This window comes from Schistocerca cancellata, chromosome 3, assembly GCF_023864275.1.
Source record: "Schistocerca cancellata isolate TAMUIC-IGC-003103 chromosome 3, iqSchCanc2.1, whole genome shotgun sequence".
Taxonomy (NCBI): Eukaryota; Metazoa; Arthropoda; class Insecta; order Orthoptera; family Acrididae; genus Schistocerca; species Schistocerca cancellata.
Genome location: NC_064628.1, coordinates 840,907,960 through 840,928,962, shown reverse-complemented (window position 1 = coordinate 840,928,962; position 21,003 = coordinate 840,907,960). Strand labels below are relative to the sequence as shown.

At 44.6% G+C, this 21,003-nt stretch overlaps 1 protein-coding gene across 1 annotated transcript in view; it reads right to left on the bottom strand.

The window, feature by feature from the left end:
- LOC126175894 (spondin-1) overlaps positions 1–21,003 on the bottom strand; it is a 211,238-nt gene that overhangs the window by 56,283 nt on the left and 133,952 nt on the right. Inside the window, exons 3-6 of the mRNA XM_049922950.1 lie at positions 19,754–20,006; positions 8,934–9,078; positions 3,617–3,823; positions 3,286–3,409 (exon numbers count right to left, since the gene is read on the bottom strand). Coding sequence (XP_049778907.1) covers positions 3,286–3,409; positions 3,617–3,823; positions 8,934–9,078; positions 19,754–20,006 — 729 coding nt within the window. The remainder of the gene's footprint in view (positions 1–3,285; positions 3,410–3,616; positions 3,824–8,933; positions 9,079–19,753; positions 20,007–21,003) is intronic.

Genomic DNA, 21,003 nt, shown 5'->3' with positions numbered 1-21,003 from the left:
AATAAGGAAAATTTAATAAGTTTCACTTCCGATGGAGCTAGTATTACAATGAGCAAGTACAGCTGCCTTTCTACTCTTCTGAAAAGAAATTTTCCTAGGATTGCCACCCGTACAGTTTGTCCTGGTGTTTAAAGTACTGTCCAGGATTCTGGGTAAAGGGACCCGGGACACACTGTTGTCCAGCCTTGTTCCGAATTTTCGAGGCAAGCGAACGACGAGAAAGAATGTGTGATAAATTTCCTCTTCCAATCACTATACATGATTCAAAGTACACATTTTCCTGTTAAATGAGGGATTATTGGGCAGTTAATTTGCCAGCATGCTTCAAGTTCTGTTTGAGAATTTTACGGGAAGGATCGTCGTTCGGAAAAGTTGTTTCGTCGTTTCTCCAATGATGAAGACAGTTCGTCAAGTTCGTTTATCCCGAAGAAGAAAATTAAAAGATAAATGACTTTCAACAAAGGATAGTTAGAAAACAAAGATTTTTCCACATGGTTGATGAAAGAAAACGACTTCACAGCAAAGTGTGTGATTTGCTCCGCCTCGTTTTAAAGGAAGAAAAACTGTATTGATCATCAGAAGACACAAAAACACATTCTGGGACAACAGCAGTGTCGTAAAACAATTACAACTTTATTTGTGAGGAAATATACGTCTGAACAGTGTTAAACACTGCCTTAGTTACAAATCATTGGACAGCCAAATGAAACTGTATCATCCCTCGTTGGCAGACAGTAATATTGTATCTAAAATTTCCTGTAGGAGAACGATGGCAACGGTTAGCCCGCTCGGCTAGCCGCGCAGTCTAACACGCTGCTTCCCGAGTGGTAAGGCGTACCGGCCCACGGCACGAATCCGCCCGGCGGATTATTGCCGACATTCGGTGTGCCGGCCAGCCTATGGATGGTTTTTAAGGCGGTTTTCCATCTGCCTCGGCGAATGCGGGTTGGTTCCCCTTATTCCGCCTCAGTTAGATTATGTAGGCGATTGCTGTACAAACATTGTCTCCATGTACGTGTACACCATAATTACTCTACCACGCTTTGGGGTTACACTCGTCTGGTATACACGTTCGCGGGAGGGGGGGCGTGGCGGGGGGGGGGGGGAAGGGGGGGGGGCTCACTGGGGGCCGAACCGCACAACGCACAATAAGCCTGGTTTCGGTGTGGGGCAGCGGGGGAGTGAGTGGACTGCTGTAGCCTGTTGTGGGGTTGTGTACCACTGAGGGCTACGGCAGGAACGAAGCCTCTCCGTCGTTTCTAGGTCCCCAGTTCAATACACAATACAAAGCAACGGTTATCTCTGAAAACGGTCTTGGCCCATACAGTCGAGATGTAGTCGTAGGCACACTTCATAAAGCCTTTTATTTTTTTGTGTCCTCAGATGCTCCAAACCGAGGAAATACAAAACCTTACACTTAACGCAGATTCAGTACTTCGATGTTAATCCCGGGATACACCAGAGATTTCTAGGTTTTTATGAACACTCCAAAGAAACCCACATAGACGCTTTCCCAACAAATTGAATCTCAACATGGGTGAGGATCAGTTATAGTACAATGATTTCTGTGGCTTCCAGAATGCATATGCTGGACTTGATAAAAGAAAATCAAGAGACTAGATTTGGGTACATTTCTTTTAGCAACATTTCTTTGTTTAATATTACTTATGATATTTGTAGCAAACTATTAACATTTCCTTCATTCCATATTCTAGAAACGTTGTCCACCTCAGGAATTCTTGAAAAGTGGCATCCACAAGTAAGGCTGTGAGAGCTGTATCGACATAGCATTGCTTACGAAAAGCATGGTTCCGGTTTTGAACCTTGGTCTGACAAACAGTTTTTATCTATTAGAAGTTTTCAGAACGTAGATTACCCGTTTTTCAAATAGCAATATAGCGCTTAAGTATTTGTCTCAGGGCAAAACTACAATGATACAACAATTTTTTAGATACTTCATAAAAATTTCTTTTTCACTGCGTAACAGTTTTATGATACCTGTTCGATCATCTTGGGTAGGCGAAAAAATATATTGACATCTGAAGTGAACACCCAGAAACATTAGAAAGCAGATTTAAAAACAAAATATCTGCAGCTACATGCATCCTGTACAAACCACTGTGAAGTGCATGTTAGAGAATATCACGTGGTAGGGTTTCTTCCCGTTCTAATCGCGTACGGCGAGCGGGAACAGTGACTGCTTAAATGCTTCAATATTAGCTGTGTAATTAACCAGATCTTGTCTTCACGGTCCGTAGAGCTGGCGTATGAAGTGAGGTAAGTAGGCTGTTTAGGTTTTTTTTATTGGTAACGCCACGTAGCGCTCTATATGAAAATCACTGACTGTGCTGTGTGCAGTCTGTGGCTGGTTTGCATTGTTGTAATTCGCCATTTTAGTGTTGGGCTGTTGGCTGTTAACAACGCATAGCGTTGCGCAGTTGCAGGTGAGCCGCCAGCAGTGGTGGATGTGGGGAAGTGAGATGGCGGATTTTTGAGAGCGGATGATCTGGACGTGTGTCCATCAGAAACAGTACATTTATAAGAATGAATGTCATGAACTGCTATATATATTATGACTTTTGAACACTATTAAGGTAAATACATTGTTTGTTCTCTATCAAAATCTTTCATTTGCTAACTATGCCTATCAGTAGTTAGTGCCTTCAGTAGTTTGAATCTTTTATTTAGCTGGCAGTAGTGGCGCTTGCTGTATTGCAGTAGTTAGAGTAACGAAGATTTTTGTGAGGTAAGTGATTGGTGAAAGGTATAGGTTAATGTTAGTCAGGGCCATTCTTTTGTAGGGATTATTGAAATTCAGATTGCGTTGCGCTAAAAAAATATTGTTTGTCAGTTTAGTGTTGATCAGAATAGGTAAAGAGCGAAATGTCTGAGTACGTTCAGTTTTGCTCAGCTCTTTGTAAATCAAATAATGTAAGAGATTTATCAACACAGTAATTTAATAATTTTTCTAAGGGGACGTTTCAATCTCTTAAGTTCTTCATTTAATGTGGCCCTCGAAATGTCGTAAGTAGACATTCACAGGACAATTGACGTGAATACTCAACCGTTTGCCATTTCATATTTAACCTCTGACCATTCAGTGCCCTGACTGTAAAACTTAGGAAGCGCTATTGTGACGTCAATCGTACTTACTTTCAAGACGATAGGCACATGTCCACACAGGAAAAGGTCAGTCAAAAACGAGTGTAGTAATTGTTTTGTCCCTCATTTATCAGCGAGTCTACTCCCAGTTTAAGATTACGGCACGGTGGTTGGCAGTCTTACCCAGCATGGACACCAGCGAGACGAGAGGGTGGCGCCGGTCCACCCTGAAGTTGGCGCTCGTGTTGGAGTTGACCCTCGGGTACCAGAGGCCGGCCGCCTTGATGAGCGTCCGCAGGTGCTTGCTCTGTCGGGAGAAACGTGTTTAGCTTACCGTCCTGAACGTCTAAGACTATAGTGTTTCAGTACAATAACCAAGGTATTCAGATTTCGGACTCGATGTCCAAAATTTGTTTAGGCAATTTCCCAAAGTTTCGCCATACGCAGTATTCGGCAGCTGGTGGGAGTCCACCAGATAGCAGCCTCAGGCGGAGGCCCAGGTGCAGAGACTCACCTTGGCCCGCAGCTCGGCCTCCATGCCGCGGACGGACCCCCACTCGGCGACCTGCATCAGTCCGTCGGTCGCGATCTGGCCCTCCCCCCAGAAGGAGAAGTTGCGCTCGTGCGTCGCCCCGATCACGTCGCTGAAGTGCGTCAGCCATAGCGAGAAGGGGAAGTCCTTCGGGTGGGTCTTGTTCGACCAGATGCCCTCGAACACCATCTGAAACCATGTCCAAAACCGTGCTGCAGCTTAGGCATCATGTGCAGTTCGAGAAACAACTCGTAAAACAACGTAGCTTATAAAAGTATCTGGGGCTTTCTCGTAGTGAATACAGGATATATGACTCAGGCGAAATACCTTCAGACTCTCAGAATAATGTGATAATTCCAATACCAAAGAATCCGACCTGAGGGAAGATCAGTTTTGGTTCTGGGAAATTAAGGTAATGCTGGCACTAGGACATCTCCGAAAATAGGTTGAAGAAAAACAAACCCGCACTTACAGCATTTGTAGGTTCAATAAAACACTTTTAAGAATGTTGACTGGAAAACACTCTTCGAAATTCTTTCGTTGTCAGTGACAAAATATGGGGTCTGAAAGGTTGTCTGAAACATATATAGAAACCACACGGCCTTTGTAAGAGTCGAAGGGCATCAAAGGAAGATGGTAGTTGAGAAGGGGAGGGCAGGGTTGGAATCTATCCACCACGTTTTCAAGCTTCTGAGAAGCTGAAAATTAGTGCAGGAAACAAAACAGAAGTCTGAAAGAGAAATTGAAGTTCATGGGAAATAAATAAATGTGTGATGACCAGATGCAGCAGCCTGCATTGTTGAGCGGCATGGCGGAAAAATGCTAGGCGTGAAGTTTTGGAGTACCACTGAGACACTGGGACACAGTAAGTGATACTGACTACTACATATTGTGTCTATTTTAACAGAAACTGTTATGGCAGGAAGTTTCTGGAACGAGAATACCGCAACTCAGCGTGCCATATTTCGTATAAACAGTAACCGGTCAGAAGCTGCGAGGAATATGCAAACCTTCTTTAAAGAACACCAGCCATCATTATTTCCATATCCAGCAATTTCAATATTTGGGATGTGACTCATTGGCGATTTGTTCGTCACGTTCCTCAAGCAACACTATTGATCGTAGACACGTGTAAAAATTGCCTAGATTGCGCTATGCGAACATCCCCACACTTCCTTAACTTTCATCCTATTATTTAAAGGCTCTGACTGTGCCACTTGGGAGTATCACATCGTCCTGAAATTCAGACATTATCTACAGTTTTGTAATTCTAATTATTTGTGTAATCTGTAAGTTATAGAAGGTAGATGCAACGATATAGTTGCTAGTTCAGCGATATGTGCATAAGATATACAGACTGCCGGACCAAGTCATGAAGCAAAGAGTTGTTGGTCTTGTGCGAGGATGAAAGGTTAGGTGCTCAGTCGAGAGGCTGTCGCAAAAACATTTTCATGCAGGATCCTCCGCGTTTGTAGAATATAGCACGGTACAGTTTCTTACACTGTAAAATAATCCCGGCTTTAGTGCAGCGGCGTTCCCATTGCCGTTACAGACTCAAGAGCCGGCATCATGTATAAATGTGTTGTGGCCACTTTGGAGCCGATGTGCTGGTCTTCTCCTAATTCATCTGAAGTGGTCTGACTTCGAAGCCTGCTAGGCCGGCTTAAGGGCTAGTGATTTTCGCCTGACATCACGTGTTTCCCAGCACCTGTTAGCGATAAACTAGTGATGGTTCAAATGCCTCTGAGCACTATGGGACTTAACATCTGAGGTCATCAGTCCCCTAGACTTAGAACTACTTAAACCTAACTAACCTAAGATCAGCACACACATCCATGTCCGAGGCAGGATTGGATTCGAACATGCGACCGTAGCAGCAACGCGGTTCCAGACTGAAGCACCTAGAGCCGCTCGGCCACAACGGCCGGCGCTAAACTAGTGAGAGGAAGCAGCACTTTCCAAAGCAGTGTGGTAGTGGTGGAAGGGAATGGAATGAGAACGCCATTACGCAGCTCCTAAAATTATTTTAGTTTAGGTCTGACTATTATGTAAGCAACTGTTTTCTGTAAAGCCCAAACATGTTTCAGCACCTTTGTGTCATCATCGGTGTGTCCTTTTATTCAGTTCTGTAAAATGTAAGTATGTTTTAAGTAATAAATATTGCAACAATATTAGGGCTAGAACAATTTTTGTCAGTTGTAATTATTACCTTAATTTTTCTACAATGTTGCGTTCTATAGGATCCTCTTTACCTTACTGTATATTGGTATCTTCTCATGTGCGGCTAAATGATGTTACTGTGAGTTTTGTTGGCGAGTTAACAAACCACTTTATCTATAAACGTAATTTTGTTGCGTGTAAATGTTTCGCGACTGTATTTTACCATTACTTACTTCTCTCCTGCATTCTCAACTGTCGTGGAAATGCATGCGCAGTCCCTGTTGTTGTTCACTTGTTTTCGTATTAGCTGTCATCGAATCGAACTTTGTTCGCTTTGTCCCTCTGTCCATTCCCCTCAACCTCCCTCCCCCCCCCCCCACCCCCCGCTCTCTCTCTCTCTCTCTCTCTCTCTCTCTCTCTGTGTGTGTGCGTGTGTGTGTGTGTGTGTGTGTTTATCTGTTTGTGTCGTATTTCCTGTACAGCTCTTTTAGTGTGTTTAGTTGTACTCCATTGCATAGCATAGTGTCGTCGTTTCCAATCTGTTTCACTTCAGCTAATGTATTCTGTACGTGGAAGTTTTCCTCTGTTATCAGTGTGTTGTGTAAGCTGTGCGTGGTTTCTAATATCTTTAAATCTTTTTCTATTTTAGTTAGGTGACTGTTACGCGCTATTATGTGGGCAGCAAGTGTGATGGAGGAGCAGTTACTTTTTAAATCTCTAAATATCTTGTTTTAAAGTTCATGCATGTTTGCCCCGTGCATGTAAGGTCATAAATGCCTACTCTGTCCATTATGACTGAGGGAGTTTCCTGTGTTCTAAGATTTTTCTGTGTTCTGTTGTCTGTTTTGTACCCTATTAGAAAGCTCTATTTCTTTAAAATGTTGTAAATTCTGTGAACTATTTTATTATTGTAGGAGAGTTGCGGTTGGGTTGGGTTGTTTGGGGAAGAGACCAAACAGTGAGGTTATCGATCTCATAGGATTAGGGAAGGATGGGGGAGGAAGTCGGCCGTGCCCTTTCAAAGTTACCATCCCGGCATGTACCTGAAGCGATTTAGGGAAACCACGGAAAACCTAAATCAGGATGGCTGGACGCGGGATTGAACCGTCGTCCTCCCGAATGCGAGTCCAGTGTAGAAGAGTATGCGCCATTTTGTTTTCTTGTGCGTGTGTTTTTGCCCTGTAAGTCCTGTGTGAGGTCATCGTGTGATGAGTTATTCTGTGTTGTTGTGCAATGTCTTGCGTGCATGTGACCTGTTCATTCCCTGACCATTTACATATTTTTCGGTGTAGTTTCTCTATCATATGGGTATGATAAGGCTGCTCGTAAGCCTCATTTCCTGAAGGTCGAAATGTTTAAACGTAATTTTTGGAGTTTCTTGCAGATCGCAAAATACGAGTTAGATGGCAACAACCCTTCGTGTAGGTAGGAAACTGCGTGGCCTCTGGGGTGGAGGTGGTGTTTAAAAGTGTTTAACAATTCTGAAGTTAGTTGTCACTGATACTCTTAAGTTATTTTTCCGATACAGAAGGCATACAGTAACTGGAAAATGCGTTCCCGTTTGTGTGTGTGTGTGTGTGTGTGTGTGTGTGTGTGTGGATGGCATTCAGATTCGTCGTTTCCTAGTTCTCTAGGAGATCGTTATACTGTAGTGAGTGTGTATATGCTCGGTAGGCACTTGCCTCATAGTACACGCGAAGCCGTTTGCTAGCTTTAGGTGATATTTAATGTAAGAGGAGGACTTGGTGAGATGTAACTGAATCTAATAAATCATATTTGCACGGCGAAACGTTGAAGTTTTTGTATGACTTCCGACTTACTGAGTTTGAAGTGTTACCCAGTTCTGTCCTTGTGAATATTGTCGGTTCCTTGGTACCATTTGGAGGCGGTGTATTGACCAACAGCGCTGTACGTTTTCCAGTTCAATGGCCCATACTCAGAAACTTTCTGAATGCAGTTAGACAGCTACAGGCAATTAATCATTGATTTGCCGCGCACACAAGTTTAAACCTGTCTCTTGGGTCAAAGCGAGGCTGGAGACTCTTTTTCAGACTATTTCGTAAAAGCAGCAGTGCGGAAGACCGATCCGAGTTTGCCAATAAATGTTTCCTAATTAATCCTCAGATAAATACGAGGGGCGTTTGAAAAGACCGGGCAAATTCCGAGAGATAGCACCACTGGTGCATATAGAGGTCATGTTTAGTTAGTAGCATCTTTGGGAAGAACACACACCAAGTTTCAGCCGTATTGGTCTATTTCTTTGTGTTTGGCATTCGTGTGAATCAAGGAAGTCGAGTAATTGTCAAAAAATGCACAAAAAAGAATTTCGTGTGGTGATTAAACATTACTTCATGAAAGGAAAAACGCCTCAGGAGACTAAAGAGAAGCTTGATAAACATTACGGTGACTCTGCACCTTCGATTAGAACAGTTTATAAGTGGTTTCAAAATTTTCAGAGGGGCCATATGGGCACAAGCTATGCTGAACGTTCTGGACGCCCTGTGGAGGTTACGACTCCAGAAATCATTGATAAAATCCATGATATAGTGATGGATGACAGCAGAGTTAAGGTGCGTGAGATTGCTAGTGCTGTGGGCATCTCAAATGAATGGGTACATAATATTTTGCATAAACATTTGGACACGAGATAACTATCCGCAAGATGGGTTCCGTGATTCTCCCGCTTGACCAAAAACGGAATCGTGTGAAGTGTTGCAAGGATGGTTTGCAGCTGTTCAGGAAGAATTAGCAAGACTTAAAGCGTCGTTTCGTCACTGTGGATGAAACATGGATACATTACTATACTCCTGAGACCAAACAAGTATCTAAACAATTGGTCACCATGGGAGAATCTGAACCAATAAAGGGGAAGACCATTCCTTCGGCCGGAAAGGTTATGATGACTGTCTTTTGGGATTCGCAACGGATAATCCTCATCGTTATTGGACCGTTTGAAAACCGACCTGCAAGAAAAACGCCGGCGATTTGACCGCAAAAGAGTTTTTCCATCACGACAATGCACCAGCACACACCTCAGCAGTTGTGGTCACATAATTAAAGTAAATAGGATTCCAAGTTGTGTTTCAGGACGAGAAATGCATCGCCTCTAAGGACGGGTTTACCTCTTGAGCTGAGCTACCTTGTATTTGGCCTCATCGCAGGCACAGCACTCGAAGTCGTCGTCCTCCTTCTTGGACTCGTCCTGGGAGGGCAGCTCGCACAGCTGTCGGCTCAGGCTGCCATCGTCCGCATACCAGTTGTTCGGGTCCTCAAACACCATGGCCCTGTAGCATGGGGTGTCATAGTAAATTAATGCACAGTCACACACGTCTAGCAGGAAACAGTACAATTTGACAATGAAGTCACAGAATCACTGTATGCGTTTTTGTATTTAGGCAACTGAAGACAGTGAAAGAGATAAAGAGAAAAGTAGAATGGTTTGGAGTGATTTTGGTAAACAAGATATGATTTTCAGCACCAAGTGTCTGATGTATCTGAAAGGTAAAGTTTACAATCACTGTGTATTCCCTGTTTTGGATTACGCCAGTGAGATTTGGACTTTTCATGTGAAAACTATTCAAAACCTGAGGGTTGCTAAGTTAACTACAGAGAGACACCTACCTGTTGGTAATTTTTATGAGAGACAGGAAAGCAAACAAATCGATTACAGAACAACCTCCAGCTGAAGATGTAACTTACTGAAAACTAAGCCGATAGACGAGTCCAACAAGCAGTGTTATGAAAATTGTAGAATTTGCTACAGAAGTATCGAAATAGTTCGGAAAACTGTTAACAGATGGCGCTGTAATCGCAATATGTACTGCCCATAAATAGTGCACCGCATCTCAGAGCGATCTGTTCTAAACGGCGGGGGAGGAGGGGGGGGGGGCGGCGTCGTACAGTAAGAGCTGGTCAACAGCGAACACGTTTCCGCCACTGTGCATAATAGCTCACCGTGGAACACTTCGCGCCCACGCTTATATGAGATGGAGGATATGTTTTTTCGTGAGTGGTGTCGTTTTAGTGTTGTTACTTCTGTGTAGTGAACTGGAAATGTTTTAGTGTACACAAGCATCGCCAGATTGTGCTGTTGTTGGCTGTAATTATCACAACCGCAACGTAGAAGGAACTGAAGTTATGTTTAATAATTTCCCTGGCGATGCAAGTCCGAGAAGGATATGGCTGTAGAAATGCTACAGAAAAGACTCTGTGAGTGCTGCAAACGCTAGAATATGTTCTCGTCATTTCAATAGTACTGATTATGACAGAGAGTTGCGTTCGGAGCTCCTAAACTTACCGCGGAAACGAGTGCAGAAGAGTGATGCATTTCCAACGTGTAATTTCCCTTGTACCACAGTAAAGCGCCTAAGAAACTGGTATAGGCATGCGTATTCAAATACAGAAATATGTAAACAGGCAGAATATAGCGCTGCGGTCGGCAACGCCTATATAAGACAAGTGTCTGGCGCAGTTGTTAGATCGGTTACTGCTGCTACAATGGCAGGTTATCAAGATTTGAGTTTGAACGTGGTGTTATAGTCGGGGCACGAGCGATGAGACACAGTATCTCCCCAAGGTAGCGATGAATTGAGGATTTTCCCACACGACCATTTCACGAGTGTACCATGAATATCAGGAATCCGGTAAAATATCAAATCTCCGACATCGCTGCGACCGGAAAAAGATCCTGCAAGAATGGGACTAAAAACGACTGAAGAGAATCGTTTTACGTGACAGAAGTGCAACCCTTCCGCAAATTGCTGCAATTTCAATGCTGGGCCATCAACAAGTGTCAGCGAGTCAACTATTCAATGAAACGTCATTGATATGGGCTTTTGGAGCCAGAAGACCACTCGTGTGCCCTTGATGACTGCACGACAAAAAGCTTTACGTCTCACCTGGGCCCATCAACACCGACATTGGACTGTTGATGACTGGAAACATGTTGTCCGATAGGATGAGTCTCGTTTCAAATAGTATCGAGTGGATGGACGTGTAGGGGTATGGAGACAACCTCTGAATCCGTGGACCCTGCATGTCAGCAGGGGACTGTTCAAGCTGGTGGAGGCTCGGTAATGGTGTGGGGCGTGTGCAGTTGGAGTGTTATGGGACCCCTGATACGTCTAAATACGACTCTTGACAGGTGACACATACGTAAGCATCCTGTCTGATTTCCTGCATCCATTCACGTCTGTTATGCATTCCGGCGGACTCGGGCAATTCCAGCAGGACAATATGACAAAAATGGTTGAAATGGCTCTGAGCACTATGGGACTTAACATCTGAGGTCATCAGTCCCCTAGAACTTAGAACTACTTAAACCTAACTAACCTAAGGACATCACACACATCCATGCCCGAGGCAGGATTCGAACCTGCGACCGCAGCGGTCGCGCGGTTCCAGACTGGAGCACCAAGAACCGCTTGGCCACACCGGCCGGCGGACAATATGCCACCCCACACGTCCAGAATTTCTACAGAATGGCTCCAGGAATACTTTTCTGAGTTTAAACATTTCCGCTGTCCACCAAACTCCCCAGACATGAACATTTATGAGCATCTGGGATGTCTTGCAACGTGCTGTTCAGAAGAGATCTTCACCTCCTCGTACTCTTACTGATTTATGGTGTCAGTTCTCTCCAGCACTACTTCAGGCATCAGTCAAGTCCATGACACGTCGTATTGCGGCACTTCTGCTTGGGGCCACACACGCTATTAGACAGGTGTACCAGTTTTTTCTGGCTCTCAATGTAGTAGAGCCAGCCATAGTCCACCACGTGCAACAGAAGAAAGGAAGGATCATTTCAACAAACGTGAGATCCATAGAAGAAGCACAGAGACTTCAAAAAAGCTTTTATCACGGAATAAGTGTGTTGATAAATGCACAGTTACAGATGAAGTGTTTGTAATGATCTGGAGAAAGTCAGTTTACTGAATTCCGTCGGGGCCTTGCAGAGCAGAAACGCTCGTCTGGTAAGCAAATGCAATAAACTGCGAGCAGGTAACAAAGCTCTTCGAAGTCAGTTGTCACCAACGAAATGACATCTGCAGGATGACGAATGGAATTAAAACGCACTTGTGTCTCGTGAAATTCATCGAATACTGGACAAAATATTTTCATCCAGTCATATCAGAAGTGTCTTACAAGGGTCAAAATGGGTTTCATGGGACAGAGAGGACTTCTGCAAATCGATTACTTTGCGTGTCCTCTATCTGCAGTACGAATCTTGCTTTCTTGGATAAACCGCAGTTTCAGTTGCTATCCAGGTATTTTGAAGGATGTTTTAGTAATGATGTAATTGGAGGCTGGAACACTGACTGACAGGGAAGGTATTTGTGTTTTATTTGATGAAATTAACATTGACAGCAAATTTTGTTATGAGCAGCAAGATGACAGGAGACTTGGACCTCGCAGCAATGTCTTCGTTGTTATGGCGCGAGGAAGCAGCCCATCTACTTTAGTTTTGATATTCAAATTATAGCTGCACTCTTGACTGAAATAACTGTCTCGTTGACCAGTATTTGCTTTAACGTCGTGGCTGACGTAGCAGACATTGGCGAAAAGACTACTTCTGTCTGTCTGTGTTACTCACAAAAATACTTGTTTCCCGCACAGAAGTAACTCTCTGAAACGCGTGTGGGTGTTCGTTCACGTCCCACATCTGCTAAAACGTTTGAGAAACCAATGCATTGTGTTGGGAAACAAGGCAGATACAAAAGCTGTGTTCGAGAAACTGTTAATTTTGTACAGTGGCGAGATGAAAATATGCCCTAAGTTATCTCATCAACACATTACAGAGAACGACAGCGAGTACACTCAGAAGCTCAATTTCAATCTCACACAACTGCACAGTCGATTCGTTATTTAATGCTGAAGAATAGCACGCCAATGATTTCATACAGATGGTGGATGAGTTACTCGATGTTGTCAGTTCAATGGCTCGCGAAAGTAATAAACCATTAACTTGTGGATTCGGCTTTCATTTTGAAGCCCAAGAATAATGCCTACGTAAATTTTGTAAATGCTCTGAGAAAATATGCGTTGGCGCCTCAAAGCATCGTCTACTATTTCAAAAAGGATTTTTGAAAACTATACTTTCACTTTTGGGCCTCTTCAGTGACTTAGCGGCTTATAATACTGAATATATTCTCACTGCAAGGCTAAATCAAGACAGCCTGGAGAACATTTTTTCCCTTATAAGAGGCCTGGGACATTTTTATAATCATCCATCACCAGTTGAGGTAAAGAGCCGTATAAGATTGTTGTTGTTGGGAGCAAACGCACTTGATGGTCTTCTTTCTAATACATCGTGTGTTGAGCCAGACGAAGAACGAAGATTTGTGACTGCAACGGTGTTTGGCAGCATCCGGCCAGGTATGTCTCAGACACTGGCAATGGTTGAAGCAGAGAAGGAGACCGAAGACCTAGATCTCACAGCAGTAGATTTCTATGTTTCACCAGTGTTATTGGCTTCCGACCGCAGCGATAAAGGACTCAAATTTCTTGCTACATACGCAGCATACCGATGCAGATAGTACGACAGATCACTGGTCACACCGACTGGCGAATTACGCACAATGCCAGAAGATACATCAAGCGGATGTCTGGGCATGATTTCTCGTGGGGGTTTGCTTGTACCCTCAGAAACGTGGCTTGAAATAGCTAGAAAATTTGAATTAATTTTTGCCAAGATCCATAGATACGACAATTTGTCCAGGAAAACTAGAATCATTAAGAACCTGTGTACTATACTTAGTGAGCGTTTCCCCACTGTTTACTCGTTACGCCAGAACGAGAACATTTATCCGACTACGCTGGCTGTCATCAAAAGCCAAGGCAAACAACGCAGAGGCACCTCACCATCGCAAAGCAAGGATGTGACACTTCTCATCGGTTTAGGGTACAAATGAACAATATACGCGGAAATCAAGTTATGCAGGAATCTAGATTAGTGATAGAATTAAAGGTCCTCTGCCATTTTATTTCGTAGCAGGACCTCTTTGGTTGTTATCTGTGGCACCCTTACGGCACAGAGGTACGTCGACGATATTCTATGTCCCGTTTTGTTGCCCTTCATGGCAAGGGTACTTGGGCTTACATTTCAGCTACAATGCCCGCCCGCACACGGCAAGGGTTTCTACTGGTTTTCTTGATGCTTGCCAAACCCTACCTTAGCTAGCAAAGTCGTCGGATTTCTCCCCACTTGAGAACGTTTGACGGACAGGGCCATCACACTAGCTCGGAATTTTGACGATCTAACGAGCCATTTGGACAGAATTTGGCACGGTATCCTTCAGGAGAATATCTAGAAACACTGTCAATCAGTGCCAAGTCGAATAACTGCTTGCGTAAGGGTCAGATGTGGACCAACTTGTTATTGATTTTCTCAATTTGTGAAGCTCTTTCTCTTGAATAAATGATTTAGTTTTTCTGAAATTGTGATAAATTGTTTGTCTGTGCATGTGTATCACATATACCGATTTCCGTCCCATTTGGGTAATTCCTTCATGGTGCGTCGTCCTCTTTTACCTTTCAGTGTATTTCATGCATCTTAAGATACGCAACCCAACTAACACCATCCATCCGAGGAGCAGATAATGTAAGTTGGTTTGGCTAGCTTAAGGTGCATGAAATATTCCGGGTCAGTTTTATTTTGCCCATCCTAGGGCTAACACTTAGAAGCGATAGGAAAGAGCAGAATACTTAAATCAGTGTTGGGGTAGGTGGAGTGACGACTTACATTTTTTCAAGGTCTCTGAGAAAATGCAATGCATCTGCAAATGAAATCTCATCTAAAACACTAGTGCCACTGTTTATAGTGTATTGTTCCAGGATTCGGACAATAATCAAAGTATGATTGACAACAGACCCCGAACGAATTCAGAGACACTGCTAGGATCTTAACATATCGATACAGGCAATTCGAAGGTGTAACACAAATTCTCAGGGTCCTAAATCGAAATTTTTGGGTGAAAGACGACATGGTTACTGCGAAACTCTGTTGCGTAAATTTAGAGAACCTGTATTCGAAGAACACTGTGCGCCCGTTATGCTCTCACCATCATACACTCCTGGAAATGGAAAAAAGAACACATTGACACCGGTGTGTCAGACCCACCATACTTGCTCCGGACACTGCGAGAGGGCTGTACAAGCAACGATCACACGCACGGCACAGCGGACACACCAGGAACCGCGGTGTTGGCCGTCGAATGGCGCTAGCTGCGCAGCATTTGTGCACCGCCGCCGTCAGTGTCAGCCAGTTTGCCGTGGCATACGGAGCTCCATCGCAGTCTTTAACACTGGTAGCATGCCGCGACAGCGTGGACGTGAACCGTATGTGCAGTTGACGGACTTTGAGCGAGGGCGTATAGTGGGCATGCGGGAGGCCGGGTGGACGTACCGCCGAATTGCTCAACACGTGGGGCGTGAGGTCTCCACAGTACATCGATGTTGTCGCCAGTGGTCGGCGGGAGGTGCACGTGCCCGTCGACCTGGGACCGGACCGCAGCGACGCACGGATGCACGCCAAGACCGTAGGATCCTACGCAGTGCCGTAGGGGACCGCACCGCCACTTCCCAGCAAATTAGGGACACTGTTGCTCCTGGGGTATCGGCGAGGACCATTCGCAACCGTCTCCATGAAGCTGGGCTACGGTCCCGCACACCGTTAGGCCGTCTTCCACTCACGCCCCAACATCGTGCAGCCCGCCTCCAGTGGTGTCGCGACAGGCGTGAATGGAGGGACGAATGGAGACGTGTCGTCTTCAGCGATGAGAGTCGCTTCTGCCTTGGTGCCAATGATGGTCGTATGCGTGTTTGGCGCCGTGCAGGTGAGCGCCACAATCAGGACTGCATACGACCGAGGCACACAGGGCCAACACCCGGCATCATGGTGTGGGGAGCGATCTCCTACACTGGCCGTACACCACTGGTGATCGTCGAGGGGACACTGAATAGTGCACGGTACATCCAAACCGTCATCGAACCCATCGTTCTACCATTCCTAGACCGGCAAGGGAACTTACTGTTCCAACAGGACAATGCACGTCCGCATGTATCCCGTGCCACCCAACGTGCTCTAGAAGGTGTAAGTCAACTACCCTGGCCAGCAAGATCTCCGGATCTGTCCCCCATTGAGCATGTTTGGGACTGGATGAAGCGTCGTCTCACGCGGTCTGCACGTCCAGCACGAACGCTGGTCCAACTGAGCCGCCAGGTGGAAATGGCATGGCAAGCCGTTCCACAGGACTACATCCAGCATCTCTACGATCGTCTCCATGGGAGAATAGCAGCCTGCATTGCTGCGAAAGGTGGATATACAATGTACTAGTGCCGACATTGTGCATGCTCTGTTGCCTGTGTCTATGTGCCTGTGGTTCTGTCAGTGTGATCATGTGATGTATCTGACCCCAGGAATGTGTCAATAAAGTTTCCCCTTCCTGGGACAATGAATTCACGGTGTTCTTATTTCAATTTCCAGGAGTGTATATCTCGCATACGTATCATAACAATAAGATAAGACAGATTAGAGACCGCACAGAGGTAAATAGTGTGAGGGTACAGAATTTGGCTGAAGTGCGTACAGTCGTCTGTAAAGGGCAGAAGTTATTCGATCAAGTAATAATAAAAGAGTAATGAATCGACATATCACGGGCGATATGATATTATGCATTAAAATAATTATTTAAATAAAAATCTTTTAATATAACATGTCCTCAAAAGGACTAAAATGTATAAAATAACTTCTCCTAGACGCTTACAGACTCATAACCTCATGCAGATAGTCCTGAAAATTTGTGCTTATGAATTCTGAATAGCTATGACAAGACTTGTATAATTTAAAACGGAAAACGTAGTGTGCATCGAATAGATAGTTGATGTGTAATAGTTCATGTAAGTCTCTAATAGTGTCGTTGCATTGCAAATGATATGAAGTGTTGTGTGATTTTTCTCAACCACAGTTACTGTCTACACTCATTACTATTATGTATTGCATGCGACCCACGTTTTTCGTTCTAAATTTTACAAGTATTATCATAGCTATAAAAAATTCCACAAGCAGAAGTTTTCAGGGCTGTCTGAATGGGGTTAGGAATCTGTATGAGGCGGGGGGATGGGGTAGGAGGGGGGATGGTCGGTGAAATTAATTTACACTTTTTACTCCTTAAAAATGTGTCATATTAAAATCTTTTTATTCAAATAATTGTTTCTGCTGTTTACTCTTGCGTGTCTGAATTTTTTCAATCGATTTAAAACATTTTGATGAGATTACACCAGAGACATGTGGTAAATTTCAGGTTTATTTCAGCTTCCCTTCACCTGAGTGAACAAAAATATTCTTCTCTCCTACGTATATCTAGCAAGAAGACCGTGAAGGTAAAAATGAGAGACCATGGAACTCACCTAGAGTCTTACCAGCAATCGTTTTTACCGCGAAACATTCGCGACTGAACAGGAAACGAGGATTGACTGATTGATTCGAGGGAGGGGACCAAACAGCGAGGTCATTGGTTCCATCGGATTAGAGAAAGATTTTGAAGGAAGTTGGCCGTGCCTTTTCAAAGGCACGGAAAATCTTAATCAGGATGGCCGGACGCGGATTTGAACCATCGTCCTCCCAAATGCGAGTCCAATGTGCTAATCACTGCGCCACCTTGCTCGGTGGAAATGACGCAAAAAGCAATGGTGCAAACATTACACACCAGACAAGAAAGCGAGTTAATGTTGCATTGTCATCCGGTTCTGAGCTATGCTGAACGTTTCCGGTCACTAGTTCATCGGCAAGTCAGTTTAAAATCAGTTGCTAAATATGTACCGAACAGACAGAAAAGCAAAGTACCCTCCACCATACACCAGACAACAAAGCGAGTTAATATTGCATTATCATCAACTTTTGAGCTACGTTGAATGTTTCAAGTCTCTAGCTCAATGGAAAGTTAGTTTGAAATCAACTGCCAAATTTGTACCGAACAGACAAACGGAAAAGAAAACTACCAAATAAAAAGGTGTTAAAATGTTGAATAGCGAAGCTCAGTAATAGGAGAAACTAGATAAAGGATGAAGTCCATACCTCATAAATATTACATGGCTGTTACCTTTAGAAAATTAAGAAAGAAGACGAGACTTACTGAAAATCAAGTACACAGCACTTTTTAACTTCGACTCAACAGTATCCAGAATTGGTGCCGGTTTCAGTAGAGACTCAATCCCTCGCTGAGTACGCTATGCGAATGGAATGGTACAGACCATCGATAATATTAGAACGCAATATACAGGGTTATTACAAATGATTGAAGCGATTTCACAGCTCTACAATAACTTTATTATTTGAGATATTTTCACAATGCTTTGCATACGCATACAAAAACTCAAAAAGTTTTTTTAGGCATTCAAAAATGTTCGATATGTGCCCCTTTAGTGATTCGGCAGACATCAAGCTGATAATCAAGTTCCTCCCACACTCGGCGCAGCATGTCCCCATCAATGAGTTCGAAAGCATAGTTGATGCGAGCTCGCAGTTCTGGCACCTTACTTGGTAGAGGAGGTTTAAACACTGACTCTTTCACATAACCCCACAGAAAGAAATCGCATGGGGTTAAGTCGGTAGAGCGTGGAGGCCATGACATGAACTGCTGATCATGATCTCCACCACGACCGATCCATCGGTTTTCCAATCTCCTGTTTAAGAAATGCCGAACATCATGATGGAAGTGCGGTGGAGCACCATCCTGTTGAAAGATGAAGTCGGCGCTGTCGGTCTCCAATTGTGGCATGAGCCAATTTTCCAGCATGTCCAGATACACGTGTCCTGCAACGTTTTTTTCGCAGAAGAAAAAGGGGCCGTAAACTTTAAACCGTGAGATTGCACAAAACACGTTAACTTTTGGTGAATTGTGAATTTGCTGCACGAATGCGTGAGGATTCTCTACCGCCCAGATTCGCGCATTGTGTCTGTTCACTTCACCATTAAGAAAAAATGTTGCTTCATCACTGAAAACAAGTTTCGCACTGAACGCATCCTCTTCCATGAGCTGTTGCAACCGCGCCGAAAATTCAAAGCGTTTGACTTTGTCATCGGGTGTCAGGGCTTGTAGCAATTGTAAACGGTAAGGCTTCTGCTTTAGCCTTTTCCGTAAGATTTTCCAAACCGTCGGCTGTGGTACGTTTAGCTCCCTGCTTGCTTTATTCGTCGACTTCCGCGGGCTACGCGTGAAACTTGCCCGCACGCGTTCAACCGTTTCTTCGCTCACTGCAGGCCGACCCTTTGATTTCCCCTTACAGAGGCATCCAGAAGCTTCAAACTGCGCATACCATCGCCGAATGGAGTTAGTAGTTGGTGGATCTTTGTTGAACTTCGTCCTGAAGTGTCGTTGCACTGTTATGACTGACTGATGTGAGTGCATTTCAAGCACGACATACGCTTTGTCGGCTCCTGTCGCCATTTTGTCTCACTGCGCTCTCGAGCGCTCTGGCGGCAGGAACCTGAAGTGCGGCTTCAGCCGAACAGAACTTTATGAGTTTTTCTACGTATCTGTAGTGTGTCGTGACCATATGTCAATGAATGGAGCTACAGTGAATTCATGAAATCGCTTCAATCATTTGTAATAGCCCTGTACTTACGCAATATACTCGCACCAGGAACAGTATCAGCAGTTTGTAGGTATGTCAGCTGAAGCCGACGCTACAACCTGAACAGCCTACGTTGGCCCACTTACCACCCAGACAATGAGAGGGCTGATATTTACCGTTAAGACTCCACTAATAGTGTTGAGAATGTGCGCATAGCACTTTCCTCGCTACGTGCCCCTCGACCATCCATCTCGTAGCGCGACCAAAGTGTATGAAGATGTAGATGTAGAGTCAGAGGCAAACGACGTCCAAAAGAAAATGGCGGCAAGAATCCTTGTGAATATTCAGCAGAAAATTGGATATTTATAGAACAGCACCACGGCTCACCGGAAGATGACGCAACCGGAGCCCTTGGGTGGCGCGTTCCACATGACCTGCACCTCGGTTTTCGGCAGGTCGTCGGCCTCCGAGATGGTGTTGACACACTGGTCGTTGAAGGTGGTGAGGGAGTCGCCAAACAGCTGGAAGCTGCCCACGCGGCGCGGCGACGCGTCTGCTCGCGGGTCCTTCGGCTCCACAGTCAGCATGAAGCGCGTGAACATCTGCAGGCGGCCGTGCGTGCGCGAACCCACCAGCGACACTGCAACAGCACCAGTGGACGGTATTTAACCGGACTATCAAGACAACTCTCTTACTGACTCGTAAATGAGACGTTCCGCGCTATATCCTATTACGAGGGTCACTCCAAAAGAAATGCACACTATTTTTGTAAAAATACAGTTTTCATTCTGAATATGTGAAAGTTTTGCAGTGTGTGGATACATCCTTCCCGCTTGTTTCCAACCTTAGTTCAACCTGTTCCCGTGAGTGGCGCCGTCACAGCATTTGTCTTCAAGATGGCTGCTACACTTGACGTTCGTCAGAAGCAAAGTGCTGTCATAGAATTCCTGTGCTGTGAAAACGAGACACTGGGAAACATCCACAAGATGCTGCTCTCGATCGCAGTACAGTTAGTCGGTGGGCAAGCAGGTTACATGATGAAAGCGGGCACGGCAATATTGAGGATTGTCCTCACAGCGGCAGGCCTCGTACTGCATACACTCCAGACAATGTGCAGAGAGTTAACAAATTGGTAACTGCTGACAGACGCATCACAGTGAACGAATTGTCACGCTACGTTGGGATAGGGGAGGGAAGTGTTTGCAGAATACTGAAAGTGTTGGCGTTAAAAAAGGTTTGTGCCATGTGGGTTCCCAGGGTGTTGACAGCGGCTCACAAAGAAAAAAGAAAAACGGTATGCAGCGAACTTTTGGAACGGTACGAGAATGGTGGAAATGAATTTCTTGGAAGAATTGTGACAGGTGCTGAAACATGGCGCCATCAGTTTTCACCAGAGACGAAGAGACAATGAATGGAGTGGCATCATGCAAATGCATCCAAGAAAAAAAATTCAAAACCACACCTTCTGCTGGAAAAGTTATGGCTACGGTGTTTTTCGATTCCGAAGGACTCTTGCTTGTGGACATAATGCCAAGTGGAACTATCATAAATTCTGATGCATATGTGACACACTGAAGAAACTTCGAGCTCGACTGAGTCGTGTTCGACCACATCGGCAAAAGAAGGATGTTTTGCTG